The 17,766-nt window shown below is 42.1% G+C and overlaps 1 protein-coding gene across 5 annotated transcripts in view; it reads left to right on the top strand.

Annotated features, from left to right (window-relative positions):
- Positions 1-17,766, top strand: part of LOC117776073 (Kv channel-interacting protein 2) — a 93,931-nt gene that overhangs the window by 61,159 nt on the left and 15,006 nt on the right. The window contains exon 1 of one of the 5 annotated variants that reach the window (XM_034609780.1): positions 8,227-8,879. The exons of 3 other annotated variants lie outside the window; for them this stretch is intronic. In XM_034609780.1, the coding sequence (XP_034465671.1) occupies positions 8,774-8,879 (106 nt within the window). In that variant the 5' untranslated portion in view covers positions 8,227-8,773. Of the gene's footprint in view, positions 1-8,226; positions 8,880-15,093; positions 15,110-17,766 lie in introns of those variants that run through there. One more of the 5 variants, XM_034609779.1, reaches the window with a different exon arrangement.

Raw genomic sequence — 17,766 nt, 5'->3', positions numbered from 1 at the left:
CTAGGTACATCTTTGGGTTTTCGTTCATCATATTTACTGAGGTGAACAGGCAAGGAAATGAGCCAATATCTCAAATGTGTGCAATAAATCTAATTTGAGCATTCTAAAAATCCTTTGAAGTAGATACAAATTGCAACAACATCAAAGGAATTCTCTGCTCACTACTTAGTTACTCAATATTGAAGTGTAAGTTTTTCTTCCTTTGAACTTTACATTATACAGTGTGCATATGAATACAATCACATGATTCATAAGATACATTTATACAGACAGATAATACAGCTAACGTAGCTAACACTAGCATGCTAATGTTACATTATTATTGCATGATAATCCTGTATTTTGACTTAATTCCATGTCTTTCTTTGATAAACAATGCACTTCATTTAATTTATCTAGCGTATAGCAGTGGGGTTCCTGAACTTAACTTCACCTCTATTAACAATGCATTCTGGCAGGGTTGCCTACAGACCACTGCTAGTATCCTGAAGCAGTGTGCTTTTGATTGAATCGTTAAATAATGCAGAGCATCCAAGCTTTTTCAATTTCTATTGGATGAATGGCAAATGTCATTGTGCTAAACCACTATTGACATAGTATGGAGGGAAAGCAGGATCCTTTTCATTAGTGAGTCCTCCTCAAACTATATACTGTCACTTTTTAATTGTTTGTGACAATATATATATATATATATATAGATGTCAGGATGTCAACTCAATATGAAGCATTGGAACCACAAAACGAACATTGTGCTTTTAAAGAAAGGGATTCTGTGTATGTGATTGTACCATGAGATCTCTGTGTGTGTGTGTGTGTGTGTGTGTGTGTGTGTGTGTGTGTGTGTGTGTGTGTGTGTGTGTGTGTGTGTGTGTGTGTGTGTGTGTCTGTTTGTATGTGTTTGCAACCAAACCTGGAGAATTGATGTTATGTGTCGTGTCCATGACGACAGCCTCTCTCTCTCTCTCTCTCTCTCTCTCTCTCTCTCTCTCTCTCTCTCTCTCTGTTTCCCTCTGTCAGTCTGTTTCTCTCTCGTCCACTCTCTTGGTGACAGTTGACAGATTTAACACAATAGAGCGTTTGGGCCTGGCTGTCAGAGAAAATCATAGCCTCCTCTCCTCTCCTCTCCTCTCCTTTCTCCTCTCCTTTCTCCTTATGTCCCTTGCAATATAATTAAACGTCATTTTCTTGTAGATAACTATGGAGCTCAATCAACCGGTTGCACATATTGACTCATAAAAAATTGCCCCTGTGTGCTTGCAAAAGTCCTTGATCATCTTGTTTGTGTTGATGTGTTGTCCACCCTGACTTTGCAGTTTTTTTCCCCGTGTCTATTTGTGGCAGATTTGTCCTTTGGTTCAGGTTGGATCATTTTGTTCCTTTTGATTAGCTGCTGATTCAGCTCCACATATACTTGTTGTCATTGTGCTGTTGTCCTGTTGCCCACTGAGACGCTCATTTACCAACAGATGAACAATACAAGCCCAGCAACAGTGTTTGGCATCAACTACACTGGTATGAGTCAGTGAAAACAATGTGTGTTTCTTTACACGCTGAGAAGACGTTCCATCCTTTACATGAGTGTTTCATCTTCTATATGCATTAGACGTCAGGTATTGCACATGCAGCTGTGTCAGCCAAGGACTTTTTTTTTTTTATCTGTGATGTAAACTGAAACTAAGACTCTTCAGTTATTGCCACATATACCAGGACACCGTGCTGAATGCCAGGCTACTTGACTCAGCATATTGGCTGATGGGATTGTGCTACAGACTCGGCACCAACACAAAAGTGCTGCATGTTTTTTATCTGTCCAGTGGACATGCAAAGAACATCTGATAAAAGTAGCTGAGCAGAATATTCCCTGCACATAAAATTCCCATTGATTAAACAAGCAACAGAGCATGAGTGCCTATATGCGCTATAACACAAATACTTTAATCTACACTGACCTCTAGTGGAGGCTGATTGAAGTTGCACTGGTTTTAGTCAACTTCCAGTGACTCTTGTGTCTCTGCATGAGGAAAGTTTTCGTGTTTTCCTCATGTAACTTCACTTTCAGTATTTTTTTCTGCAGCTCAGACTCACTCCTGTACTTCGTGTTTCACTCTTCCCCCTCATTTCTATCCCATTCTCTCTTTCCTCTCTCTGAGTACAGCCATTCAGCCCCTCGTTGCTGCCACTGTGAAATGCACTCGCTCTGCATTGGATTTGTGGTATAAATAATATATTGTCCATTTCAAATCCTGCATTTAATTTTTTATTGTGTTTACCTGCAGAGTTAAAAATAGCCTATATGCTTATCCCTATGTCTGTTGCTACTCTTGTTTTTCATTCGCCGTACTTGTCTGCCCATGTTGCTGTTCCACATGTGTTGTATCTTACCAGGGGGCGTGACAGTAACTAATACATCAACAGTAGTTTATACACATGTCAGTGCACCAGCGCTACGTGAATGACATGAAAGGCCTTATTCAGACCTGCTAAATAGTTTATTGATAGCAGGCAGCTTTTATTTGTAAACCTTCACAATTGTAGCTAGATCATGATGGAAAAATAACAAACGCCTTATCAAAACAGGTGCTGCTCGATGACATGTGTGTTTTCATGTGTACAGGTGCACGAAGTCCACGTGGAAAAGAGGGCTGTGCCACTAACTCTGAATTTAACATGTATTCGTCCAGTGGTTTTAGTCACTCACCTGTGTTGGTGATGGGGGGTTTTGAGTCTGTGGTCGTCCTGAGTGGGTCAGAGGAAGGCATCCGAGGGTTTTACCTGCTTATCCTCATGTCAATCATCCCACTGTCTTACTTCCTGTTTATGAGGGAAGGTGAGTGGAACTTTCTCAAAGAAAGGTTAAAGTAATTTCTGATGCCATAGTTTATCTTTGTTACATTATTCTGCTCCAGTTTAAGGATTTTAAGAACTTTTGCAAGACTTTTGTGGACTTTTGATCCATTTTTCGACTCAAATCTTTAATTATAGTCTTCAGACGTGTTTTTCGGTTGTTTACTTTGACATGATTTGCAATGTGTGTTTTACTTCCTGTCTTTGTCTGATTTATAAACGGCTCCCCCCTCGTTTTCCTGTCAAACCATCTCTTCTATCACGTTCTGATATTTATCTGTATTGATCGTCTCAGCGGCTTTAGTATAAACTGAAGACAACATGTTTGGCCAGACGTCTATCTCGTTATCGATTACAAACACATTCTGCATGCTCATCCAAGTCCTCGCACAGTGCCATGGAATTATGACATGTGACATCTCTGGTCCAGTGTGATCTCAGTAATCATAACCATTTTCCTGAGGTGCTCTCTATTCTGAACAGGTATTTACACACATATGTTGACTTGTGTGTGTGTGTGTGTGTGTGTGTATTAGTGAGCCCTCTGAAGCGTGGTCGGTCAATCCTTATTGGAGCACAGCTCGATAGTCACCTTCACCAATTAACACATTCTGTGGATTAGAGAATGCAACATGCAAGGATCGATAGTGCAAGGCGCAGTCAAACAGCAGCTTAACTATCGTGTAGTTTCAACACTGAGCACTGTGGGAAATGTATTTTTACTTATTATAAGAGAAGAGAGCTGAAATCTGTCATGAATCCTTCTTCAAATCGCAACCTGAGGTGTCAGAGATCAAATGTCAGATCACAGATTCATAATATTCATGATATTTGCCTCATTCGTTAAGCAACACAAACGAGCCACACTCACACACAAGTCAAAAAAAAAAGCAATTCATGTTAGTTCATCATAAAACCCGTGAACCCATCAGTGCAAATGTGAACAACACACTCCAGTTTAGCACGTATCAATTAGCTTCCCCTCAGTGCTCGCGCCTCGCACCATCTCTTATTGTATATTTAGCAGCAGAAGAAATTCTGAAAAAAAAAATCAATAGGAGCCTGAAGGAGAGAGAGGGAGAGGAAGTGAGATCATTTGAGTTTTGTTTTTAGAGCTCTGAGTTTTCAAACACCGCATCAGTTCGTTTTTATCACGCGTCCGAGCCACATCTTGCCTCGCACACTGTAAAAATTCAAATGCACCTTTTCTGGCCCTTAATGTCCTCTGGCGGCGTGGATTGAAAAGGTTGAAGTGATAGCTGTCTGCTCATTAGTTGCACCTTCAGAGAAATCAGAAAGCTATTAGCTCTCATTTGTCGATGTCAGACAGCAAACACACCTATTGCACTGAGTTTCTGAACTTAATTGAACTTTCAGCTCAGGATAATTGCCCCGTCCTTCACGTTCATGTTCACATTCAATGTTAGCTCTAAAAGTGTAGACACAAAATCTTTGGGTAAACGTGATGAAGAGGAAAGAAGGGGAGAAGAGAGAGACATGTAAGGACAAATCTGCACGTCCAACTTTCTGTCATGACAGCCAGAATGAGGTGAAAGATTATGTGACCCAGATGTGATTGTTGTGACAGTGTGACACAAATCACATGGAGTTGCTGGATCTTTTCAAATCAGATTTGAGCCACTTTCATAATGTGGTTCTAAATCAGATACAGATCAGATTTTTTTAAATGCAACCTCAGTCTGAGCAGCCATGTGACCCGTATCGGAATTCAATGCGACTTTTACGTCACTCTCGATCGACATTCCCTCATAATTTTCCACAGAAGAAGGGGCGGGCGGGCGGGGGCCACCCAGGGAAAACAAACATGGAAGACAGCGACGGAGGTAGTCGGTGTAGGGACAGTGAGGTTTGAGACCTCATAAGTACTCGGTGCAATGTCACAAGCAAAACCTGAGGGGTCGTATGGTAATCGGTCTGTGTTTGATAGCATATCAAGAGTTCTTCTCCTTGTTTACTTCGCACACAGTCTGCTGCGTGTGACGTGTTGTTGATCTTCTGCACATACGGGTCACATCAGGGCCATGACCAGTTCCCATTGGAGTCTGATACTGGCCACATTTTAATAGATAATGTGAACAGCTACATAAAGAAGTCGGATCTTGGGGCTTGCATTGTGGACCTAGCTAAAGAAAAGTTGTGTCTTCACTCTGTGCTTTGCAGATTGCTACACGGAGTTGGATCTGACCTCAGTCACTGGGGCTCTTCACTTTGTCCTTTGTCCTCTCTTCCATCACGTTCCATTTAGGTCCATCCACCTTTCTCACTTCTCATGACGTTCCCTTTTCCGCCACCTCTCATGCAACGGCCCGCCTCATTTCTTCTTTCCTCGCATCTCCTCAGTTTCTCCCTTTTAAACGACAACTCCTCAATAAATAGGAAATCATTTTTATCCAACAAGTCAGGCTCAGATTTCCCTCTCTCGCTCTCTCCCTCTCTTCTGTGGTTCGATGTTCCTCTGTTTACATTCGCCATGTCTGCAATCGGAGCTCAGCCTCAACACAACCCGTATACATTACTGCCACCGACTGAAGAGGGAAAAACTGCTGTGGCAGGTTGTTCACTTTTACGCCTCGTAGGAGAGAAGTGACGTCGCGTAAGATCAGGTTTCCTGTCACCTTGTCTGACTGGCGTGTGCAAGTTCGAGTGCGCTCGTGCGTTTGTCTGCGAGTAAACATCAGAGTGACCCACATGGTGTTGCTGTTTATGTGACAGGCGTCCCTCCGTAATGAGGCAGCCCCGTTAAAAATGTAGGAGAGGGTATGCCGACAAAGAGAAAAAAACAGCAGAGGTGGATGCAGACGCTGCACATTTGTCAGACCCCTGCTGTCTCGCCTCTCTCAACCTTTCCTGCCTCCAAAGGAAGAGGCAGGAAGGCATGCAGAGAGGGAGGATAAGACAAAGAGGGAACATACCTGTTTCCGATTCTGTTCTTTTTGTAGCATAATGTGAAGTGATACCCTCAGTGGGAGCCGTGCAGGGAGGGGCAGGACGGTGGATGGTGGCTAACAGTAACAGCACCGGTTCTTGTTGATGCTTCACGTATCCCAACCTCAGCTGCAAATGACAGGAAGTGAAGATGAATGTCAGTAATCACTTTTTGTGTAAGGGATGTATATGTTCCAGCTGAAAGCCCCAGGGTTATTGCCTTTTAGAAAGTCAACTTAAACCTCTCTAATGAATTAGCTTTGTCATCTTCTAGGGCTTTACATTCGACTGTCTGCAAGTTGAAGACTGCACAGACATGACTCGCTATAGGGAAGAAAGTTTGATGTTTTTGGGAGAGCAGGGGAAGATGTTTTACTCAAGAAATTATAATCATTTTTATCTTATTGTAGATTTCTGTATTATTTCCACCTCCACATGAAAAATCAATTCTATAAAAATATAGAATTCAGTAGTAAGAATCAAATCAATGGGTCATAAAGGGTCAATAGAATAGAATAGGAAGCCTTGTATCGTGCAAAATACAATGACGTGTGCTATTCCTGTTGTGCAGAAAATCATGATGAAACAAAGTAAATATAAACACAATATAATCCCTGTATTAGGCTCCTATTTCTTTATCAACATAAAAGCAGTTTCTAATAGAACTATAAAAAATAGAACTGTGTACAACTTGCCCTTGTCTTTACTGTCTAATTGGACTTAAATGGTTCACTTAATTGTCCATTATAACAGAAGTCAGAATTACAGTGAATGTAAATCAATAATACGAAGTGAGTTCAGCATCGTATCGGTTCAGTAACATTATTCCATAAGGAGGAGGTCTCAGTTTTTCTTAAATCACTGGAGGGTCCAAAGAATATTAATAACACTGAAATGTCCCTCCTCGCCATGATCATTTTCATAAGAGACTGATCTCAGCTGTTTGGAAAAAAGGGCGGGTATGACTAAGTAATCTGCCATTTTGCCATTACTGCACAGTCAATGTGTTTTATTCTCCCCTCGTGAGCCCCTTGCTGCATGCAGAATCACTCACTTATTTATTATTTACTACTCAATATGAAGGCTTTCCTAATGTCTGGTATGGCAAAAATAAATAAATGAGTGAGAATAAACACTACTCAGGCCTCTACTTTCATCCAAGAGTTTTCTGAAACTACCATCTGTTGTGTCTTCATGATTCACACTGATGGCTCTCGGCTTGACACTGCACCCTGCGATTCTTTGTTACCATTATGAGAGCAAAACATTTAAATAACTACGTTTTTAATACGTTTTCTATCAACAAAAAGACAAATTCTGCACATCTGCGGTACAAATCAGGCTGCCATCTTCTTGCTCACTTTCAGATCTTCCATGTCTCCCCTCTGTCGTCAGTGCCGCAACCAGAACACCCCTCTAAAAGCATTGCATTTCTTTTTCTTCTTCCCTTCTCTTTCTTTCTTTTTTTCTTTCCTTTCTCCCACTGGAAACTACTTGAATTCGCTCCCTCTCTCTCTCTCTCTCTACCCTTTACATCTTGCACATAAACCTTTGCGCTCATCCACACGCACGGCTACGCACACACATACACACCTGCAAGATAATGTAAGACAAACATCATGACCCATCTTCCTTTTTTAATAACCATTGCCTTGTTTCTTTTCTTCTCTCTCTCTCTTTTGTCTTTGTGTTGTTCACCAAACTGCTATGCACTATAATTAAATACATTTTTTTAAATCATGGCATGATGGTGACCAAACGCAACTGTTACACAAAACTGCTTTCTGATGAACTTTCTTTTACTTGGCTTTCAATATAACTGATGTAACTTTTACCCAAGTCAATATTGTTGAAGTTTTTCCTCACTTGCTACAGTACATACTCTACTGTAGGTCACGTTTAAATTTCAAGACAGACTTTTCTCAGGCAGAATCAAACAGCTACTGTGCATATGGTATACGATTATTCCATTCAGCTCTTTCTATCATCCTCATCCCGAATTTACTTTCTTTCTGTGCCACGCCAAAACTCCATCGAGCTCTGATCGCAACACATTTCAGAAGTTAATGAGACACTGCGGGCATAGCGGCTGCAAAACAAAGGCACCGATCTCCATGCAGTGAAAACACACACATCTGAGCTGGGACCTTAATTCAGATGAACATAAATATATTTTTTTCCGTTAGTTAAATTTGGCTTTAAACACTCTCTTCCTGTTACCAAGGAAACCGCATTAGAAAAATCAATGGAGTTAATGTCACTGGAGAGGGGGGTGCACCTCCTCTCTCTCTCGCCCCCCCCAAAACAATCTCTATATCACTATGTATGAGAGTGTGTGTGTGTGTGAGTGTGTGTCTGGCCCATTCTCTCTCTCTCTCCCTCCCTCTCTCTCTCGGTTACTCTTTCTCTCTCTCTCCCTCATTTGCTATGCCATCTCCCACTCATCCTCTCCCCCTCTCTTTTTCTGCCGCCTCTCCCTCACTCACTCCCTCTTTCCCCCTCACAACACTCACTTCCTGACAACCACTGCCAAAGGACAAGCAGGCACAGCAAATCCCCCCCCGATTCCATCTCTCACCGGGGGCCTGGAAGAAGAAGAAGAAAGAGAAATAGAGGAAAAAGAAATAGAGAAAAAAACCTTGAAACTTTAGCCCAGGTGTCAGTCTGGAGCTCTGTGTTGCAGCCTGTGGCTCCAGCAGCATGCTCTCCACCAGGGGATAGGAGAGGTTCAATGAGGTTTCGGGTGAAAGAAGAGAAGCAGACTTCACGCCAAGCTGACGGACTCTATTTTTCCTTTACATTATAGCTGAAAGACTTTTTTGTGATCGTCAGCCTCAAGTTAGAAGTAGGCAAAAGTTGGACAAACTGCCCAGATCAGGGTACCGCTGGACGTTTCTGGTGTTACTGGCCAGACTTAGCTTGGCCCCATCCGGCCTGGCTCAGTGGCGCAGTGCAGGGCGATGACAGACAGTGGTCTACCGACATGTTGAGTATGGATGGCTTGGAGATGATCGCTGTGCTGGTGGTCATGGCTCTCTTCATTAAAGTCCTGGAGCAGTTCGGGATGTTTGAGCCCGTCGGCGGGGAAGGTAATGGATTTCCTCTGGGATTTGTTGGTTTATTAACGGAGTAGTCGTGGCACAGCTGAAACTACGTTTTTTTTTCTAAAAGTTGGTGAACGTGTGTGTGTGTGAATGCGCTGATACTTTCCTCTGCAGTGGCCATTCCCTGTGGTCCTGAGTGGGCTGCAGCCCTGCCTCAGGGTTTGGGTTACCAGTGCAACACTGGGCCATGCAGCTCACTCTCTTGCTCTCACTCTCTCTCCCCCTGACACACACACACACACACACACACACACACACACACACACACACACACACACACACACACACACACACACACACACACGCACACACAAAGTAACTTTAGCTGTGTGGGAGGCCTTCCTCTGCCCCTGGGGTGTGTGCTTTTACCCTTTAATCGATAACACTATGGACAGAGTGGGTCTGAGTGCTCTGTTCAGGCTCTCGTCTCACTAAGGGAATGTCAGCTCTGCTCTAATTTGCCTATAGTTTTAGTTTGGAGCTGTATCAACAGAGGAAAAACGCCTCATTTACTTCTCATCTCTGTATATGATGGGTCAACATGCTTCGCGGCTGAGTTGTCCTGATGTGATTTGACAGACAAACAAAAGTTTAAAAGTGTTTTATCAAATTAATTGTCATGTCAGGCCAAAACCTTATCGAGGCCCCGGCTGATTTGTAGTGGATCAGTAAATATAGTAATAATCACACTATGTGAAACATTTTCTAAATGACATATTTACAAAACTTGAAAGGTTGACTGAAAGGTCCTTGTCCTGCTCGGGGCTCATCTCCAGGTGCTGTCATCATGCACCAACGCCTGGTTTGGCCCGTCCTGTGCATGTGACCCATGTTTTGTCCCCTCCCAAGTCCAATCCACTTTACCTATAGTTCACACTCGCTTATCTCCTCTGTCTTGGTGACAAAAGGAAAGATGGGATTCTTATCTCCATTCTCTGTTTCCTTTTTCCCCTGCCCATTGCCCAGAGTGCCCTGCACACTTGGAAATCTACTCACAGAGGGACTCTGACAGGACCTTAAGTTTTCTGCTGTGATTTTAAGTCATTAGGCAAAGAATATAAATGACATTTGTTGGATAAATATAAAAATACTGCACAGATTAATAGTTTGCACTGTTAGATTCTTCTGGATGCCACAATATAAGAGACACTCTCCGTCCCTGATGCGCCTGCTGGACCGCACCCAGCTGTCAAGGTTGGCCAGCAGCTCTGTCATCTTCTCTATGACACACAGTTCCCCTTGGAAACCTGTGGTCTATGCTACAGCTCAGAGCACCAGCCTTTGGCATATTTTGACCGTACGTTATCAAAAATGGCTAACTTAATTAGTGTGTGAGTGTGTGCCAAACTCCCCTGTGAGTACTTACGCTAATGAATTCGCTCTTTATTCGAGGAACTTAGTCGAGATGGCAGAACGGCTGTGCTGCTCAGACTATCAGGAGAGTCATGTGCTCACTGGAGAACCAATACACTCTCCATATAAGGGCATGTGATGTACACCTGATACACACATCACTGTCTTTGTATCAAGATTCACACATTAGCAAGCAGAATGGTTGGAGGCGCTGTTCTGCATTTTTAACCTTTAGCTGAGCCCTTAACCCCCCACACACCAGTGCCACGCTTCTGTTTTCTCCCCCGCTGCTTCCATCTCCTCTAAGTACGGTGTTGCTTTTATGGGCGCCTCCATCTTTATAGTGTATACGTAATGTAATGTTCACATGAAAAGTTACATATATCCCACATATTTACAATATCAACAATATCATTATGTTATTTGATCGATTTCCAGCACATGTCTCTGTGTAAAACAGAAACATCTTCATCGATGCTCATCAATTACCTGTCCACTAGGGAGATATATGGCCCAAAATTATATCAATAGAAAACCTTTCATATCTTTTGATATTGATAATTATCCTGATAAATGTCACATTATTATTTTCAATACAATTTGTTTGCCTGAGTGTGAAGGTTGTGGTTTTAAACTCTTCTTTATTAGCATAGAATGACAAACACTTGACAAACAGCAAAACATTTACTGTGCTTCCACAATGAATAAGCAATACGTTAATATTATTATATTGCTGTTGATGAAAATAATATTTTGTTAATAATTTATATTTTTTATTAGCCAGCCCTATGCTTCCATATTCCACCTCACACAGGTGATTTCCTTCTGTGTAGCCTCCGTACGACCAATGGAGTCTTGTGTTGTGCTGCTTGTGTGTGTGTGTGATTTACTTTACTCTCATTGGTCTGCTGACATGAGTTACTGGTTTTAGTGGCATCGCAAAAAATAACACAAAAATAAGACTTCTGGAAAGTTAGTTTGGTGTGTGTGCAAAGCTGACCTTCTACCAATGGGAGGCACATTTTTAGAATAGAAAAAAAGAACAGATAAAATATCATTATTGTTGAAACGTCTTCTTTTCTACCTCCGTCAGTATGACAGACTGAATACCGAGTCATTTTCTGCTGAGACAGAGGGAGACAGGCAACAATAAAGAGACTGTGAGACTGCCATTACTTTAATGAGCTGTGTTGCTGACCCTGCGATGATTAAACACACACAGGCACGCACACACACACACATGCTGCGAGCGCATACTTCGTATTCACTAGAGAAAGTAAAAGTGGGAGACAACGAGAGAGTGTGAGATGGAGGATGCCTATTTTGTATGAGATACACGCTGATTGGTCTGGAAGTTTACAAGGCTTTGATAGATATAAAGCTAATGGCTAATGGCTGGAGTGGGCTCTTTACAAGTTTATATGGTGGAAATGGAAGAGTTTCTACCATGGGATGTTCGCGAGGCCGTTTTCTATCAACACAGCGGTTTTCCTGCCCATTCCTTCTTCTTAAAACACTTCCTGGACAGAATTTGTCGACTTAAACTTCTTGAAAATACAACAGACATGTCTATCTGTCTGAGTGTTCTCTGATTAAAGATACACCACTTGATTTCCTCCTTCCTGCTCCTGTCACTGAGATTTGCATCTTACTCCGTCAGTGGATGTCTGCAACTAACTAGAAGCTACTTAGAAACTTAGCATCGTCTGTATGTGCTGCAGTCAGCCGTCTGTCCCTGGTCACTCACCTCTTTAATGAAAGGTGTGGTATCGTGCCATATGTCCCACTGTCTCATTCATCCTTTGATATGAGAATAAATTGAACTGGCACTGAGCTGGGTGAGGTCCTGGGTGTCAGGGACATGTTCCAGCACGGCTTCTGTCTCTTCTGAGAGGACTTTGATACTATAATATCTCTCTGTACCTTTATATTAACTCACAACTGATTCAGCAGCAGAACGTGAGCCGTGTGTCAAAGCAGTCTGCACAATCTAATCCTTCACTTTTCGCAGTGATCTTCTTCTTTGCTCCCTCGGTTTGATCCCCATACATCCCAGTGTAGAAGTGAGTGTATGATTCTCAGGCGGCACACGGTCGAGACAGAATGTTAAATTCGTATGGCTCTGAGTGTTCAGGACCAACTGAGAGGGTATTGAATAATGAATAACTTCAGAGTAATGACTTTTGTAATTGTGCTATTTTATTATAATTATGTTGAGTATTTTTATTCCTGGACTCACCTCTGCTGTGTCACCTGTAAGCTCTGCAGAGATGTCCATTTCTGTCCGTCAGTCAATTTCCCCTTTGGTTCATGACCAAAATATTTTTCTATATGTTGAAAAATATATATATGAAATTTGCTAAAGACATTTATTGGTCTAAGACAGTAAATTATAACCTCTGTTATCCTCTGACTTTTCTCTTGCACCAACAGCAGGTCATTTCTTCACTTATTTTAAATATTTCAAAATCTACGATGAATTGGCACAAAGTTTTGTTGTAGTTCCCTAGAGGATGAATTGCATTAACTTAGGTGTTCCTCTGAAATACCCCCTGCCATCATCAGGTCAGAATTTAAGCACTTAAGCTTCATCTATCTACTATTTCTAGAAATGTCTGTCTGTGTGTCTTTCTGTGGCTCACATATCTTGAGAACCATTCATCTTATCGGGTTCATACTTGGCATGTGTATTGCTAAGACCCAAAGAAGTGCATTGTTGGTGCAACTGGACATGGAATATGTTCAATTTCAATAAACATTGAATTAACAGGCTACCAGTGCTCTGAAGCAGCAGCAGGGACTCATCAACACAAGTGATGTTGTCAATCAAGACGACAACTGCAATGACAGCTGCTTCTCCAGTTCGGGGGTTTCTGTGTACTGTATGGAGTTTTAACAAACTTCGAATAAACCGGTGAACAGCTCTTTGTGCAGCAGAGGTGACGCAGCTTCTGGGTTCTGTGGGCAGAGTCCAGTGGTTGGTCTTTACTTTCCATCTCTCAATTACTGGAGATCACTTTTACAGTTTCAGAAAGAAAAGCTGCAACCAGCATCACCACAGACCAAGCAAACAACCCATTCCTAACAGGCACTGCACTAGTATAACTTAATATGAACTAACTACTGTACGTTCCCATGAAACTCAGCTGTAGTTTAAGCCTCATCTGTGCTACAAATGTTAGCATGCTAATGTGTGAAACTAAGAGGGTGAACTTTGTAAACATGCATACTAAACATTAGCATGTATTATTTTAAGCATTTCTTAACACATAGCAGCCACAGCATTAAATCCAGTAACAGTTTTTAAGGTTGTGGTTGATCAGCTGCATATACCATTGTGTCATCCTTTCAAAATTCTGCTTGTAAATGGAGACACTTTGGGTTAATTGAAAAATCTTCCAGAATCCGTTCATCAGCAACTTGTCTGAGCCGGACAAAGTGATGCCCATAATAGAAAATTACTGTCTGTGGTGAGCAATTTAGTTTTACCTCCATAATGGAACAACATCCTTTTGCTATATACAATAAAACCCAGCAAATCATTTGTCATGCTTAAGATGATATTTGGCTGTGATCAGCACAGTGTGTGTGTGTGTGTGTGTGTGTGTGTGTGTGTGTGTGTGTGTGTGTGTGTGTGTGTGTGTGTGTGTGTGTGTGTGTGTGTGTGTGTGTGTGTGTGTGTTTGCGCATGTGTGCCTTTGTGTGTGTGTGCGTGTTGGAATGAGACATTATGACGGAGGGGGATAAGTGCAAGTAAATTGCTTAGCGGTCAGCAGAGGAGCCATTTATGTCCAAGCAGAGACACACACACACACACACACACACACACACACACACACACACACACACACACACACACACACACACACACACACACACTTACTTTCTCTCTGTCTGTCTGTCTGTCTGTCTGTCTGTCTGTCTCTCTCTCTCTCTCTCTCTCTCTCTCTCTCCCACACACACACACACACACACACACACACACACACACACACACACACACACACACACACACACACACACACACACACACACACACTTACTTTCTCTCTGTCTGTCTGTCTGTCTGTCTGTCTGTCTGTCTCTCTCTCTCTCTCTCTCTCTCTCTCTCTCTCTCTCTCTCTCCCACACACACACACACACACACACACACACACACACACACACACACACACACACACACACACACACAGAGGCACCTCCATCTACCCTCATTGTAATTGCCCTTCAATAGATAGGCAGGCTAATGGAGAATGCAGTGTGTGTCTGTGTGTGTCTGTTTGTGTGTGTGTGTGTATAGTCCATTTAGAGTGAGCCACATCACTTCTCACACACTGTGGTGGTTTGAGGACATTATAACTGTCCGATCTGATGGTATTCTGTGTCACTCATCCATACCAGTGCCTTGACTCCTAACCGAACACAATATTTCACCTGAAGCTTTTGATTTTTGTAAGAAATCATTGTTTAAGGTTTTAGTTTTCAGTGGCCAAGAAGCCTCTCCACTGTTGTGGAAGGTTTAAACGAGGGTAGGCACACAGGGGCTGTCGCCTCTGACGGCAGCTCGGACAACAAGTATCGTGGACGAGGCAAACTTTATAAACTGCAGCGGGAGTAGAGGAGACTGTCCCTGTTGTCCTTGTCTCAGGGTCTTTCTCTCTCACCCCTCTGATGGCTAGCCAGCGAGAAGATGAGAGCCCGGGACACAGGAGGATCAGACAGGGGATATTTAATACACAACTCTTCTCCATCCTCCGCCACCCCCCTCCTCTTCTGTCGCTGTCTATCTTCTGGCTCCCCTTCCCTCAATTTGAGAGAGAGAGAGAGAGAGAGAGAGAGAGAGAGAGAGAGAGAGAGAGAGAGTGTGTGTGAGAGAGAGAGAAATAGAGGGAGAGAGACTATTTATATTGCAGAGGTTGTTGATGTTCTGCTGCTCTTTCTGTGACACACGTCTGCAGAAAGATGATAACATTGAGAATAAACAAATTAATTTTCCCACACAGACACGCAAGCACACGCACTCACACGCACTCACACGCACTCACACACGTGTCCTTGAAAATGTCTCGTTCTAAGTTATTAGAGTTTCAAATATTTGCGTGAGCATAGCTTAGCCTTTTGTCTGGAGACGTTTCCCTGCATGCAGCTAAACTCATAAATGTTCTATCTCTTGATTTTCTGTGTAACGTGCACCAGCACAAGACAGAATAATATTTCATGAAATGTTCAACCTTAGATCTCCCCCTATAGATCAAAGCAGCAACGTCCCCAAGTAGAGCACACAATGGGTTAAAATACTCTTTGGTGTGATGATTTTCAAGCGAATTACAAGTAATCTGAAAGGATAACGTACTGTTGAGAGCCCCAGTATGTAATTCAATCCTACAAGCAAAACTCTAGGCAAGCACTGTGAAAAAGGGCAATGTATTAAAAACACTAAGCCAATACATGTGTGCAAGAGAATGGTATCTTTTTCTGAATTCTTTATTTGCTGCTCATTAGGGATCATCAACAATGCATCACATATCGATCTGACATTTTACAGCACTAAAGAGAACTCATAAACGAGGAGGAAATTCTAATGACTGCAGTATTTTCCTCCCATAAAGGAAAACAACATAAAATACTGGACTAGCATATCCGTCAGGGTGGCACCTGCTGCTTGTATGCCTGTCAAGCTTCTGTGTGTAATCGCTGACAAGCATCATGGCGATTGTAAAAGTATGTGGAACGTTCTGTTTTCTGGGAGAACAACAAGTAAAGAAGTAAAAGAAAAGGCGTGTTTGTAGAGACACAGTGATGAAAGATCTCCAGCTTCATAACAGCTGGAAACATGAGTTGTAAGGACAAAACACACTTCATACTTGTTTGCCCAACAAGCAGATTTTACACGACAACGTTCCGACTGAGATGGTGATATGCATGTTTTCCTGTTAGCGAGCTGAGAAGCTGAAACCTCCTTCAGCAGGAGAAATTGTGAAGCAGTACACTGTTGCTGCTCTGGAGCTGCAAGAACAGGACAAAGGCCTGACAGACGTCTAGATATAACGGTTCATGAATGGAACTCTTAAATGTAGGAGCTGATCAAATTTGTTAAGACGTTTGAAGTGTAACGCAACAACATGCTCCGAACTAAGAACAACAATCTCCTTGCTCCAGTTCTATAAACTGTAGGTCATTCAGAGGAAACGTCTTTAAGTTAGCATCTCTGTTTGGGACAACCTACTGCGGTGTGCGAGGACTTCTTTTCAAAACTCTTACAAAGACTCAGGCTACATCCACACAACTACATTTACCTTTAGCTACCCACACTAGCGTCTAAAACAGAGATGTCTGGAAATGCTGCTGCGCACACTGGGGCTGCGTTTTAGTGTGGACGGGCAGAAACTGAGAAACCTTTGGAAATGATGATGCAGTCACCCACATTCTCCACTGTTTGGTTTCTGAAAAGTCACGACTACCAGTGGTGAAGACAACACGTTATATTTTCAGTAAGAGTTCCTTCTCATCATCGGACCAAGTAAGAAAGAGAGTAAGAAATCCCTCGTCTTATTTTTCACCAATGTTGTTTCTCGTTAATAGGGCAGGGTAGACAATCTGCTTCCTGTTTACATAAGCCTACACATAATGAACTTGAATGGTTACGTGATGCAATTTCAGGTGTGTTCGTATGGATGGAGATTCCTGATACAGAGCTGTGGATGGAGAAATGTCCTGTTATAAAATGAAAACTTGTTAGTATAAGTGTAGCCTCAGTTTGCTCAACACCGACTGACCCAAATCTGGAGATCCAGCTGTGAGTAGAATCAGCATCACTACCATGTGACATCAGAGAAGCAGTTCCAGCCAACACATTATAGGAGGCAAGTGTGATATATGTGTTCAATAATTTAGTACGGCTCTCTAAGAATGTAATAGAAATTGAAATTGCCCTCGATAGGAAAAAGGCTCCCACTCCTGCTTTATGTCAATGTATACCACTTAGTACTGCAAAATACTGTTGAACACAGACATCAAAACTATTTAAACAGTGGACACATGAGATAAAACAAAAGATAGATACAAATAAAGTTAAAACATAAAGCATCATGTGTAGAAAATTTAAATATAAACATGAAAAAACATTGATTTCCTGAGACGATGTTATTAAAGCCAAAGCCTGACCCTAAATAAGAGATTCACTTTTTTTAATTCCTCATTTATTCTTATCATATTCTCATCTCTGTCTCATACACACACACAGAGTATTGTCTAGTGTTCAACCAGCTGGTTGAGTTTTCTCGCTGTCCTTTACTCCAACATAATAATTTGTTGTTTGGCTGGTGTGAGTTAATTCTGTTATACAATTTTTGCGACAGTAGTTTGTTGTAGTGATCTAGTTCGTAAGAAATCTTTCAGGCACTGAAACCAAACCTTTGGAACAGCTGACATTCAAACCCTGTCGGCTGCTAGAAAGTTTCTATCTTTTTCTGTATTATTATCGACCTGTTCAGGATGTTTACCTGATTTGACTCCTGGC

Source organism: Hippoglossus hippoglossus, chromosome 15 (genome assembly GCF_009819705.1).
Source record: "Hippoglossus hippoglossus isolate fHipHip1 chromosome 15, fHipHip1.pri, whole genome shotgun sequence".
Taxonomy (NCBI): domain Eukaryota; kingdom Metazoa; phylum Chordata; class Actinopteri; order Pleuronectiformes; family Pleuronectidae; genus Hippoglossus; species Hippoglossus hippoglossus.
This window is presented reverse-complemented; position numbering and strand designations above follow the sequence as displayed.